Below are 13,334 nucleotides of genomic sequence, written 5' to 3'. Positions count from 1 at the left end.
TTTTTTGGAAGGTAAATAGCCCATATCTCCTGTGAGAATATTTGAAGACAAGATCTTCTCAACAGGATCTGACAGAGACCTTTGCATAGAAACACAAAACTTAAAGCTGGGATTGTTGGCCAACCCTTATTTTGCAACCAGATACTACTAATCTGATGTCACAGGGGTAGAAATTAAAGTGATTTTCAGCTACTATCATGAAGGCTAATGCACACCGAGTTCAGGAACTGCACCACGCTCCCTTCAGTCCTCACTAGCATTCTGGGAAATGGGCAGCATGGTTGTTCCTCAGTTTGTACATCAGATTTCATGGCTTGGCTAATTCTGCCCAAGTCACACCACTGCTAAGCGGGAGTGACCACTGGAGTTCATGTCTACCCACAGAGCATGTTTCTGCCACTTGCCGCACCGTCAGCTCACTAGGGACAGCGGTGTGGCTAGCACAGCCGCCGTGGAAAGCCCTTACAGTCCTTCTGTATCTCATTTTCACTGGAGCACCAACGACCCAAAAGCTTCACCACCATCGCTGACAAATGACTGTTGTTATGAACTCAGGTTGTGATGGTTGCTTCACCTCTTCAGGACTTGCCACCAGCTCGAGCTGCTGCTATGTCCTGGTGGAGCGTGACAGCGTGCTGTGCACCTCTGTGCTCCTCACACGCCCCAGCCTTGTGCCTCTGCACAGCAAGACTTCAAGGCATACAGACTAAGGTAGGAGGCTTTCCTTTTGGCTGCTATTGTGTGCAGCTGCTTGATAAGTATTTGCTTAAACAAAATGCAGGTAAACTAACAAGGAGATTATCTGTGTGTGAATATTTTTAATCTTAGGGAGCAGTCCCACTGGGTGTCCCACCAAATAGGATCAGGGGGACTCTTATCTTTCATAGGAAAGCCAAGGACCAATGAGCCGCCACAGTCAAACTAAGAACCTATTGGGGGGGGGAGTGGCTAGTGGCACATGCCTGTAATCCCAGCACTCAGGAGGCAGAGGCTGGAGAATTGTTGTGAGCTTGAGACTGCCTGGGATATAAGGCCAGGCTGAACAAAAACAGAAAAGAGAGAGAGAGCCTACAAGGTGAAATTTGAAGTCAGCATTACAGAAAATTCAAGCAATGGATCTCAGGAGCAACTTAGATATTTTACTCTTGAAGTTCTGGGAAAGAAAGCACACCTCTTCGGATTTTCTGGGCTCAGTTCACTTTCCAGACCACCCTGCCAGTCTATGTGAAATCAGATAATGAGAAGGCTATACTGAATTAACATGGGCTGGGGATATGACCAGGACTGACTTTCTTTCTTTCTTTCTTTCTTTCTTTCTTTCTTTCTTTCTTTCTTTCTTTCTTTCTTTCTTTCTTTCTTTTTTTTTTGTACCAGGGGTTGCACTCAGAACCTTGAGCTTGCCAGGCAGGCACTTTTCCTACTGAGCTATCTCCCAGGGTCTACAGGGTGTTCAGGGTTTCACTACTAGATTGGACTTGGAGTGATCCGCCTGTTTGCAGCCTCTCAAGTGCTGGGATTACAGGCGCACATGACCACATCCAGTCTCAACTGCCGTTTCGGTGTACCCTGGAGGGCAGGGCTGGCATGGCAGGTCCAGGGTTCAAACCCCCAACCCCTGCTTACAGGTGCTTTAATCTGCTGAGCTATTTGGCTAGCCCAAAGACGCAGTACCGGGGATTGAACTCAGGACCCTGAGCTTGCCAGGCAAGCACTTATTCTACTTAGCTATCTCCCCAGGCTCAGCCCAAGGACTTTCTATGGATAGTAAAAATAGGACTTTTTTTTTTTTTCCCCTGGGTACTGAGAATGAAACTCCAGAGCTCCTGCTTGCCAGGCAGTTGCTGTGGTGCTGAGCTACGCCTGGCCCATGAATCTTAATATATATACCTTTCATTTATTTATGTATTTGTTACGGGGTCTCACTACGCAACTCGGGCTCATAGTGGGCCTCCTGTCTCAGCCTCCCCAGTGCTGGGATTACAGTGTGCACCACCACGCTTGGCTTCAGTGGCCAGCATGGCATGCGGTACTGGAGATTGAACCAGGTCCTTGCACTTGTGGGAGAGGTGCTCAGACCACCGAGCTACGTCTGTAGCCTTGGTCCAGGAGTCTTTGCAGAAAACTCATGCAAATATAGATTGGATTCATGAAATAAATAGAAAGCAATGTCTGAGCTTGTAATACCTAGACTTTCCCTAGGAAAAGGAAATGTGTGACAATCAATGTGTGACTGTCATCACATTGACAGTCCTCCAGGGTAAACATGGAATGGATACAAGCACACACAGTTCCAATAAAACTAGACATCAGTAAAGTATGTAGAAGCTGAGAAAACAGATCGCAGAAGGAGCTATGGGTAGAGTTTGCAAGCATAGGGGCGTGTGTTTCAGGTCGGTGTTGTAAGTGATACCCTGGCAGCCAGGAAAGGGCGGATGCTATTAACACCAGCTCTGTGTTCAGACCTTCTCTGTTCCTAGGAAACCATTAAGGGCTTCCAAGCACAGGTTTGCTGGAGGTAATGCTCACAGAGACGGCTGGGAAGCAGGCTAAGGGCACGCGCTGTGTGCACAGCCTCGGCCTGGAGGGCAGGGGCGGGGCACTACTGGAGAGGGACTTGACGCATTGTGAATGGGTAGTGAGACTGATGGGTTTCTTGACTGAAAAACTGGAAGAATCCAGAGAAAAACACTATAGAGAGTTAGTTTACCCAATTATAAAATTAACTAAAAAGTTAAAAAATCAGACTTGCGAATCACTGAACAAAATGTAGATAAAATAATCTTGATAACTGACATTTTCATTACTGGGCTGGGATATATCTCAGCAGCATAAGCTCTTGCCTGGCAAGCTCAGGGTCCTGAGTGCAAACCCCAGTAGCAAAAAAAGGAAGAAAGAAACCAACCCGTCACTGTGAAGGCGTCCACTGAGGACAGGCCAAAGCTCCCTACCCAGCAATGGTCTCTAAGTGCCCTCAGAGCTAACTGGTCCCTTTAGTGGTCCTGGAGGTGGCAAAAATGTTCTCATAGTTGTAATAAGATGAATAGAAAAAATGAGATTGACCATGGATTTTTTTTTCTGAAACAAGTAATATTTTGAAAGATCAATGGTTAAAACTTTACGTCAGACTTGTTATTTCTTTTGTTCATGTTATTTGCTTTCTTAATTTATTTTTTTCTTAATTTATTTTTAATTTATTTATTTATTTATTTTTTGTGAAACCAGGGATTGAACTCAGATCCTTGTGTTTGCCAATCAACTGCTTATCCTACTGAGCCATCTCCCCGGCCTCTTATTTATTTTTGGTTTTTAATTTCTCATGGACTATCTGCTTATGAATCAATTGTAGATCAATTTAAAAATCAATGCAATTTTCCCCCAGAAAAATTAATTCAGCATTCCAAATTAATCCGATGAAATTTCAGTGAAATAAATAGAACGTTTTCCCAGTCATATTGAATTCTTTTCTTTTTTTAAAGAATGATCTGGAAACTACCTCTGGAATTCGCTTCCTGCACATAGACTCCTCTCAGGAGTTCCCAGAGCTCAGGTCATTAGTGAGTGGCAATGTAGCCACACTTTGCCTCAATTTGAATCTTACTTCGGCCCTAAGCCTGTGTCACTGGGGACTTCAGCCCGCCGTTGAGAAGGACCGGGGCTGCAGCGTGTGAAAGCACATTTCCCTAATTGTGCCCACGAGAAGCATCACGTCTATCCCTGGGAGTGGCCTGTAATGCCTAACCGCTCTCTCGGGTGTGCTTCCGGCCATCCCCGGGAAAGCGTGAATGACATCACATTTCCTCGGGAAATGCTTGTTTAATTTTTAAAGATCATAAATGAGATTTCAAAAATTATTTTGCATAATCAATCTGATACGTTTTTATTATATATTTTAAATTTTTCTCTCCTCTGTACAAAGTATAAGGTTTTATTTTTTCCTCTAATGCAAACTGCCAGCCAGAGCCCATTAGAGTCTTTTCCCAAATATGACGTATAGCTTCAGGTGCTGTGTTTATTTTGCTCGTATCCCAGGCTGACATTTTACAATGCAGCTCCCGTCATGCTTCCACAGAGGTCTGAAAAACTATTCGGGGCCATAACAAAATTTTCAGATTGTTAAGGTGAAGGGCGGAAATAGACATTGCTTTTTCCTTTCCAATAACAGAGCCAGATATCAACTGCCTTCGAAAAGAAGTGAACAGGGTTGATTCTAAAGATGATCTCTTCACCTTTGTGCAGGTTGCTTGGTGGTCCCTGGTCACAGCAGCACTGGCAACCATTACATTCATGGCCAATGCCAAGCAACGGCTGGTGGGACCTAGGCCTAGGGGCTCCCCAGTCTCTATGTTCCCACGGCAAGTTGGCAGCCCTCGTCGGGTTGTGAGGGCTCTGGACAGCTCTCTCTCACAGAAGGACCTGTTCTGTTTGTGGCCCATGCATGCCATCATTATTAGGGTCATAATACAACTCATAATAGCAGCGTTAGAATTTATTTCCTGTTCAGTGAAAATGAGCTTAGTCAGCCTTTTCTTGAAGACAGGATAAAGCAGAGAACATTGGGCAGGAAGGATGGAGAATAGAGTCCTGAGGAATAAGGCCCTGGAGAGAGAAACAAACTTCGACCCCTGAGAATTTTGTGTAAGATCAGCATAGCATAAATCTACCACATGGAGGTTTGCCAGTGTGAACCAACTGAGGACATACAGGGCAAGATTGCTTTTGTTATTTCTGAAACCTGAACTGCTTTTAGAAAGAAGGGCTGGAATGTTCCATAAGAACTTGGAGCATGGGACAGAGGGGCATGGCACACTCGGCATGGGCTATTTAAAACCAGCCCCTGGCTTCCCTCTGTGATTCTAAATGCGTGTAATCGCATTACCCTGCAGCAGCCGGCGACTATTTCTATAACACTGACCAGCGTCTGTGCTCGCTGTGGTTGGGGCCGCCCAACCGAAACAGAGTGGAGATGTGGTAACTGACTAGGCTGATCAATCCAGCCTTTCTGTGTTATAGCTGATGCTTATCCAGTGTCAGAATACGAGTACTTGTACGACTGAGACTTTTAAATTTTATGGACTGCTCTATGTAACTGTTCTGTGGGGGAGACAGGGAGGTGCCTTAGCACATCAAAAATGTGCGTTTCAGCTGTTTATTTATTTAACAAATGAGTGACATAAGCACAGTTTACCATTTTTTCCAGGCACAGCAAATTCTCATTCTATGAGAAGTTCCAAGATTTATAGACTTTGCCGCTTTCTGTACTAAAAAGGGTCCATCTTTTAAAAATTTATTTGATGTGCTAATGCTTCCCCTAAGCACACCATTGGTCATCAGTCAAACAGAGAAGCCCTTTAGGAATAATCCGCTCCATTGCTGATCACTTGGGGACATGAGGCAGGAGAAGGACATTCATTGGCCAACATCATTACATAATATCAAAACACCTTACCAACTTTGTAAATTCAAATAGTCAAACCAGTTTTGGGATTTCACTAAGAGAAAGCAATCAATTGAATAACTTTTAGCTTTATGTAAAAATTTGAAACCATGTCATTTATAAAACATGTAACCATTTGTTATATACTATGCCAAGAGTTTTATCTACTTAATCTTACTTCTCTCTGATAAAAACCTTTTAGAGTACTTGGTGTCATCTCCATTTTACAGATTAATAGACTGAGGCTGAGTACCATTCAAGTGATCTGCAGAAAACTACACGTCTGAGTGCTAGGGGGCAGAGGAATTTACCTGTGCATATGCAACCTCATGTATACTTATCAACCAAAATAGCTAAGACAGAAAACAATGCCCCCCAAAAGCCAAAGAAGGGACCCTAAATCATCTAGTTAAGGAAGCCCAGACTCGGTATCGGTGATGGACTGACTCTCCTCTGGCACCATGTAGTTGCCAAGCCAAGTCTGCTGCCTGATACTGGACACCTTGAGACTGCTTGGCCCCCTGGGCTACTTCTCTGAGCACTAGGACTCCAGCTGTGAGCTGTTACATATCAAAACAAATCGTGCACATTATGTTATACCTGAGCAGATATCTGATTTCTTAGTCAAATATTATTGTTATTATTATTTTTACTATTTCCAGGCATTGACTGAATATGTGGCTCCCTTGCAGCCAACTCAAAACATATAGTAAAGAATAGTCCTCTGTGATAGCCTGAATTAATATTTTCTTTCCCTTCTTGTAAGGACTAGTTAGAAATTAGATGAGATTAGAAAGCAATCTCTTGAGAATTGATATTTTAAGGAATTACCTAGAAAGAACTATTTTCCCCCCTGTTTTTTCTTCCCCACATGGTAAATCACAGAGTAGCAGCCTGCCCCAGATCGCTGGGAGACAACATCTTGAGCGCATATGTTATGCTGGGCTCTGTATTGACAAATGCAAACTCCAGAGCAAAATAATCAAAGTTCCCAAGTTAAAAATGAAAGTAAAATAGTGGAATAGAATTGGAATCCTTGTTGCAGCATTCCAACAATTTCATTAATAGCGTTTAAAGTAGGGAGCACACAGGTTAGCAAATGTATCATTGCAGGAATCAACCTGCACTGTTGGTACAAAGTTGCAAACAAACCCATCTACCTCACTCCTTACTGACATCCTTGCTTTTCAGAGATATCATCACATTCAACAAAATTAAAATTGAGTTCATTGTACTAGAAGGCTCATCCAAATATATGCCACATTAAAAATAGTCATGATATAAATATTTCTCACAAGAGCTGCAGCGATGGTGTGAATAAAAAACTCCCTTCTGAGATTTCAGTAAAACCAGATCTCACAAAGGATCTGAAAGAAAACAAAATACAAAAACAGACACATACACAGAGACACACACAGAACAAACCTTGTGTTAATCCGGTTTAGCATAACATCACTCTTCTGACACTATTTGATGGAGTGCAGCTGCTTCCCAGATGAAGTGAGAGAGATGAACCTGCTACAGGTTTCTCACATCTCGTTCGGGGAGGGGGTGGGGGTCTAAGCATCAGCAGCCACAGATACGAAAGCCAAAATCCTAAATGCAGCACAGTGTTAGCACTGCCCAACGGCCAGGCATGCACAAGGAATCTCTCCCTCTCCCTCTCTCCGTGCCTTTCTACCAATGCATACAAAGCCCCACATACACCCACTGGGATTTTTAAATCATAAATTAGATATCAAAATGCTTACGGGCCTTACAGTGAGATAACATCAGGAGGAACGGTGCGTGGAATGGATCTGGCATTCTCACATAAAGCATTATCTTTGGTACAAGTACACACAGCAGGGCATTTTGGCTTCGCTGGCTTCTTCCCCTCAGTCAGCAAAAGCGCAGATAAGAGACACAGGCAGTAAGCAATTCTTTTCAGGGGGATGCAGGCATTTCCCATCCTTTTGCTTCTTTCTGATTCCATTTAGTTGAAAAAATATCCCCACACATGAACAGAGCTTCTGGAATTCGGTTGGTGCCGGTCTTGCGCTCAGAGCAGGTCACATGGAAATCCACCCTTTCCCTCTGCCTCTGTATCTCTGCTTTTCCAGCAGGGACCTGCAGCTGATTCGTGAGCAGCTCCTCGCTCCAGCAGTGTGCTGCTCCGGGGAGAGACCTGTGAGGTGCTGCGAGCCAGGAGCGATCCAGCTGCCAGAGGAGGAGAGCCGACTTGCATCACCAGAGAGCACTGAGCGCAGCCCAGTCTTCGAAGGCAAAGTGAAGTGATGTAACAGAAAATAAACAGCTCTCTGCTTTCACCGGGAGGCCCTTTAATTGTTACCAAAAATAGGACAGCATTATGTCTTATTAGTGAGTGGGTGGGCAGGTGGGCGGGAGCAGCCGTCCTGCAGAGGATCTCGGCAGTCTTGGGAACCGCTGGGAATCTGCTTTACATGTACAAACAACCTAGTAAGAAAAACTAGCTTCCAAGCCAGCCCCGGCTGTGAAATGAGACTCTCACAGCGTTCGGCTAAAGCCCTGATATTTCTTGCTAAGTCCACCTGGTTGAGGCCGTTGGTAAAAGACAAACGTGAACACATGGAAAATGTGACTTTCAGGGGACAAATGTGGATGAACCCTTTTCTGATGCTGATCAACTGCCATGAATTATTGATTTTCATAATCCCCGGCCCCATGCACACAATCCATTCCCTCCTTCAAGGACCAGGGAGGGCACCAGAGGCGCAGACCGCCCCCGTGTAGGACCCCTGCCGCCTTCACTTCTCACACCCTCCCTTCTTTGGCAGTAGCATCAGAAGCCTGGAAGGAACTCTGTGCCAGCAGGAGGCAACCAACTTTGGCTTCCCGTGGCTTTGAAAAAGGCCTGGCTCAGTCCAGGAGCTGTGATATGGGGAGAAATACTAGACTGTGGATCTTAAACCTGCCTGTGAGATCCCAGTTATGCTGGAAGCTAGCACATTTTACAAATGCCTGTGCCTGCCTGTCAAATGCAGATGCTAGTACACATGTTGTGAAAATTAAAGGAAAGTAGCAGTTTATTTTACTGGCATACAGAATGGAAAAGAGGATGCTCCCTTGGAAAAGGAGATACATTTAAGGAAGTAAAAACCAAGAGATGTTGGATTTGGGGTAGATGGTCTAGTCCAAGAGGTAGAAAGACTCTCAGGATGAAGGATGGAAAGGAAAGACAGGGTCTCTGCTCCTCCGACCCTGCTGAAGGTAGCCGTCATTCAAGCTGGAGTGGGAGGCCAGAGCCTTCTTAGACTGAAAGAGCGTTAAAAGAATTGTCTGAGGGCCGGCCAGATAGCTCAGCAGACTAACGCACCTACTTAGGTTTGATCCCTGGTGCGATAGCCTCGCCACAGGGGCACCCATGACTGCGACTGAGACTGGGTGTGGTGGCCCATGCCTGTAATCTCAGCACTGGGGAGGCTGAAAACAGGAGGACCTACTGATCCCACACAGTCTGATGTGTGTAGTGAGACCCTGGACTAAATACACTAAAAAAAAAAAAAATAATGAAAGAAGAGCAAAGGTGAGGCTGAACCATAAGCTCGTCCTTTGGGACCCCAGGACTGGAGCTTGCTGCGGGCTGCCTGGCCTTCTCCTCTCAGGACTGACCCCACGCCCACCCTCCGACCACTTGTTTGCCTCTCTGTGTCCTCTGTCAAGGGGAGGGCAGGCAGGCGCGCTCATTCTTACACTTGGTTCCTGTCTGCTTAGCCAGGGAACTGCAGCGTGCATCAAGGAGGAAGCCCTGCGGTAACAGCCGTGAGTCTGGGCAGCACTGTGCAGGCAGCAGGCAGCCAGTATGTCTGCAAGAGCGACAACAGAACCCATGGGCTGTTTGTGGTGACCTCGTGCTCAGAGAAATAAATTTCACATTGCACCTCAGAGCTGAAATAAAGGACTTAGTCAAGGAAGTCAGGGGACAGTTCCCTGAGGAGACAGTGAGTGACCTGAATTCCAGGTAAGGAAGAGTAAAGGATGGAACTGTTGCGGGCGGGCTTTCCACACGGAGGCAACACATTGTGCAAGAGCCCGCCCCTGCCCTAAGGACCAAGAGAGAGCTTCAGGTGAGAAATGGTGTCATCCGGTGTGTTCCAAAGGGTCAGTAAGTTATTGTCACTAAACCAGCTTTGGAATATTTGTGATTTTTTTTTTTAAGTTTGTTCTTTTTTTTTTAAATATATTTAGTGCAGAGTCTACAGGGTCTCACTACACAGATCGGACTGGTAGTGGTCCTCCTGTTTCCAGCCTCCCAAGTGCTGGGGTTACAGGCCTGTGCCACCAGGCCCAGTCTCAGCCACATCTCTGCATGCCCTGGGCGTGGGCTGTCACGGCATGCTGGGGATCAAGCCTGGGCCGCTGAATCTGCCTTAGCCGGTGCTTTAATCTGCTGAGGATCTGGCCAGCGCAATATGGTTGTTTTGGTTTGTTTTTTTAATAAGGGGCAAAAATGAAGGAAACCCTTAGTCCAAGAAAAGTTAACTTTTAAAAATAGATTTTAATAACATTTCACTATGGAATAGGGAGTATATGACAGTGTTTTTAGAAACTCTGACCTATGGGCAAGCCTCACTTTAAACAATAAAAGCATCAATTATGAGTTGGCCACAAGTCAGCTTTGTTTTTCTTTTTCTTTCTTTCTTTCTTTCTTTCTTTCTTTCTTTTTTTTTAATGTATTTGGTACAGGGTCTCACTACGAAGGTCAGACTCATAGTGATCCTCCTGCTTTCAGCCTCCCTGGTGCTGGGACTACAGGTGTGTGCGCCGCTACATCCAGTCTCCGTGGCTGGCTCAGTGTGCCCAGGGTCAGGGCCACGGCAGCGCTTGCCTGAGCAGGTGCTTAGTCTGCTGAGCTATCTCGCCAGCCCAAGTCGGATATTTTGTAAGTTGAATCCCACTTTGAATGCACAAAGGAAACTTGCTCCATAAAATAATCATTTGGAGAAAAATTTATAGAGAATTGTTTTTATTCACATAGTCAACCCTGAAGTATCTGACTTGTAAATGATATGTTTTGTTTCAAAGCAAAGGGCAGAGAGTGTTCAGGCAACTCAGAGATCTTGGATGTAAACCTTGTGTTAGAAATGGGGAAACTGAGGTACCAAGAGCACACCGATGCCTGGCGGCAGAACAGCCCCCGAACAGAGGGAAGCAATGGCAAGCAGCACAAAGGGTGTGGTCAAACAGGATCACTCGGCATCCGCGTTTCACTTTCGAATGTGTCGGCTTGCCAAACGCGCCCAGGCCTTGGCTTCGTGCTAGCGTAGACACTGCGGAGCAGCCTTTCCTCGTGACGTGGCAGAGCTGGGAGCGCAATGAATGAGGAAAAGCATACATGCCCTTTGCAGCTGTGCTTAGCTGGCTGTTTACTGTCAGTTCAAGTGGAGAAAGGGCCATGGAAGGGGAGCTCTAGGGACAAATGACAATGGGCATTCTGCACAGACAGTAACCTTTTCTTTTCCTATGGCATTTAAAGACCAGACTTGAATTCTTTATTCATTTAAAACACGCACCAAGATCAAGCACGGCTTTAACCACATAATGCAGGTTGCTCACAGTCTTTCTGGGAACGAGCCCTAGAGCTGACTTGGAGAAGGGGCCGGGGGCCAGGGTGGGCTGCTCCACGGAAGGCTTGACCACCTGGGCTTGGAGCAGTGTCTTCTGCTGAGAGCCCTCACCCCACCTGGGAAGCTGGGAGAGCACAGAGAAGTTGGAGAGAAAGGCCGCCCTGGCATCAGCGGTCTTGACCAAACTGAGGTCCAATTCCAGATAAGGTCAACAGCCTGTGGGGTGTGCAGGTGGCCGCAGAGAAAGGCACCCAGAGAGGAGGAACGCGGTGCTGGGAGGAGCCCCGGGAAGCGGGAAGGCCGGACTGAGGCCGGCTCAGGGTCCAGCTGAGCTGTAGAAAGTAGCTGAGAGGGCAAGGAGAAGCACTGTGCTCTGCCAACCATGTGACCATACACTTTTTAACCTTCCTCAGCTTTTGTTTTCTCTGTAAAATGAGGACGATAATAGAATGTAGCACATCAGAGTCGAGAGAGTTAAACAAGATCGTGTATCTGAGGTGCTTAGTGTGGGGCCTTATTCACGGGAAGAAATTATCATCGCCATCAACGTCATTATTGCTCTGAGCACGGGGCTCTTGGTCCTTGGGAAGCTTACCTCTTAAATAAAAATGAGGTTGGTTAGCATCTGTTCACTACAGGAGGCAGGCCCTGCTGGGGCAGGATGACTGACTGGTGGTGTCAAGAGTCTAGGGGGCTGGGGAGATGGCTGGGGGGCTGGGCAATAGCATAGTAGAATAAGCGCTTGCCTGGCAAGCACAAGGTCCTGAGTTCAGTCCCCAGTGCCAGGAAAAAAAAGTCTAGTCACAGGAAGGAACAAAAATGCCTCCTGGGAAAAAAGAGTCCACCACTTTAGGTGACAATGACACCCTATGCTGAGCCCAGAGATGAAGTCCAAGGTTGAAGAAAAAGAAGGTGGCAGTGAAGACAGGATGCAGATTCTTTTTAGCCCAGTGGTGTTGAACACATGTAACTCAGAGGGGAGGTACAAAGAATCTACCTTGGGGTCCTTGCAGCAGGGAGCCTGTCTTTCATGCCGGGCACCACTGTGTTGCATGGGGATCTAGGAGGAGCGAAGAACCGTGGCAGCCCAGCAGCTGCTGTGGAGACGTGAGACAAGTAACGGCCTCCTCTCAGCCTGCGGCTCTGCTGCCACTTGTAGTTTTTCTCCCTGACAGCAGCAGCACAGCCGTGGTGGCCCAGGCAGCACCGACAGCCTTGCAGACACCAGGAAAAGTGGCAAATGATCACGAGGGGAACAAGGGAAGAAGGGCAGGAAAAATGGGGGACGTGGAGTGATGCAGGAAAACGAGGGGCACGGAGTGGTGCTTGGGAGTGCGTGTGCAACAGTTCTGGCTCTTCTCAGAAGACTGGAAGGGGCGCGGGGGGCGGCGCTGCTGGCGGTTCTGGAAGGGTGATGAAAGCGGAGTGAAAGAGGAACAGCCTGTGCCGTGGGTACGATCCCAGCTTTCCCTTCAGGCTCGGGTGGCCTAGGAAACACGCTCCGCGCCAGTAAACACCTCGCTGTTAGAAGCCTGAGAAGATCAAGCCTGGCCTGCCTCCTCTTATAAGCTGCTGGAGAAGTCAACTGGTATCATTTTAAGCAGCTTTCTCAATAGAATGGAGTTTTTCAAGCTGAGAATCAGATGCAAAAGCTGATTGGGAAATTAACCTAATGAGTATAAGCAGAATTTAAAAAAAGGAAAGGAAAACCATGGTAGTTCTGAATATAAATTGAAAGTGTAATGTTTCTATCTTGAAAAGCCTGTGTGTGTGTGTGTGTGTGTGTGTGCGCGCGCGTGTGTAGATGGTAGTGTTATAAATTGTTTCTTACACTTAGTTTACAACCAGAAAGGGAGAGAGAAAACATTACAAAATGCTAAATATCTTCCCAATCCTCGGAGCCTGGCCCTTCATGGCAAGGAATACATCTGTATTGCAAGACGCTTTGCTTGCTGTATGAGGGGAACGATTAGATCTGTTCGGATCTTGTTTGTTACTTAGTAGATTACATTCTCTGTGTCTCATTTTCTACACCAATAAAGCACAAATAAAATATCATTTTTGCATCATTGAATTAGAATTAATGATAATGTGTGTGGCGGGTCCACTGTACACATGCAACTATGATTAGTCCTACCAGAATTACATCAAAGGGGCGAGAGAGGCTGAGGGTAATGGGCAGAGGGCCGCATTGTTAAGATTATTTAGAAGTAGCATCATTTAAGACTTTTCAGTAGCAAGGGCTGACACCAACTCTGTCACCCTAATCGTAAAAGGGCCTGCTGCCACAGAGATGGAGTAGCTCCAGAATC

The 13,334-nt window shown here is 46.3% G+C and overlaps 1 protein-coding gene across 1 annotated transcript in view; it reads right to left on the bottom strand.

Annotated features, from left to right (window-relative positions):
* Lgi1 (leucine rich glioma inactivated 1) overlaps positions 1–7,563 on the bottom strand; it is a 42,266-nt gene extending 34,703 nt beyond the window's left edge. The window contains exons 1-2 of the mRNA XM_012513486.2: positions 7,195–7,563; positions 6,730–6,801 (exon numbers count right to left, since the gene is read on the bottom strand). Of these exons, the coding sequence (XP_012368940.1) occupies positions 6,730–6,801; positions 7,195–7,409 (287 nt within the window). The 5' untranslated portion in view covers positions 7,410–7,563. The remainder of the gene's footprint in view (positions 1–6,729; positions 6,802–7,194) is intronic.
* Between the last annotated feature and the right edge of the window lie 5,771 nt (positions 7,564–13,334).

This window comes from Octodon degus, unplaced genomic scaffold, assembly GCF_000260255.1.
Source record: "Octodon degus isolate 3935 unplaced genomic scaffold, OctDeg1.0 scaffold00010, whole genome shotgun sequence".
Classification (NCBI taxonomy): domain Eukaryota; kingdom Metazoa; phylum Chordata; class Mammalia; order Rodentia; family Octodontidae; genus Octodon; species Octodon degus.
This window is presented reverse-complemented; position numbering and strand designations above follow the sequence as displayed.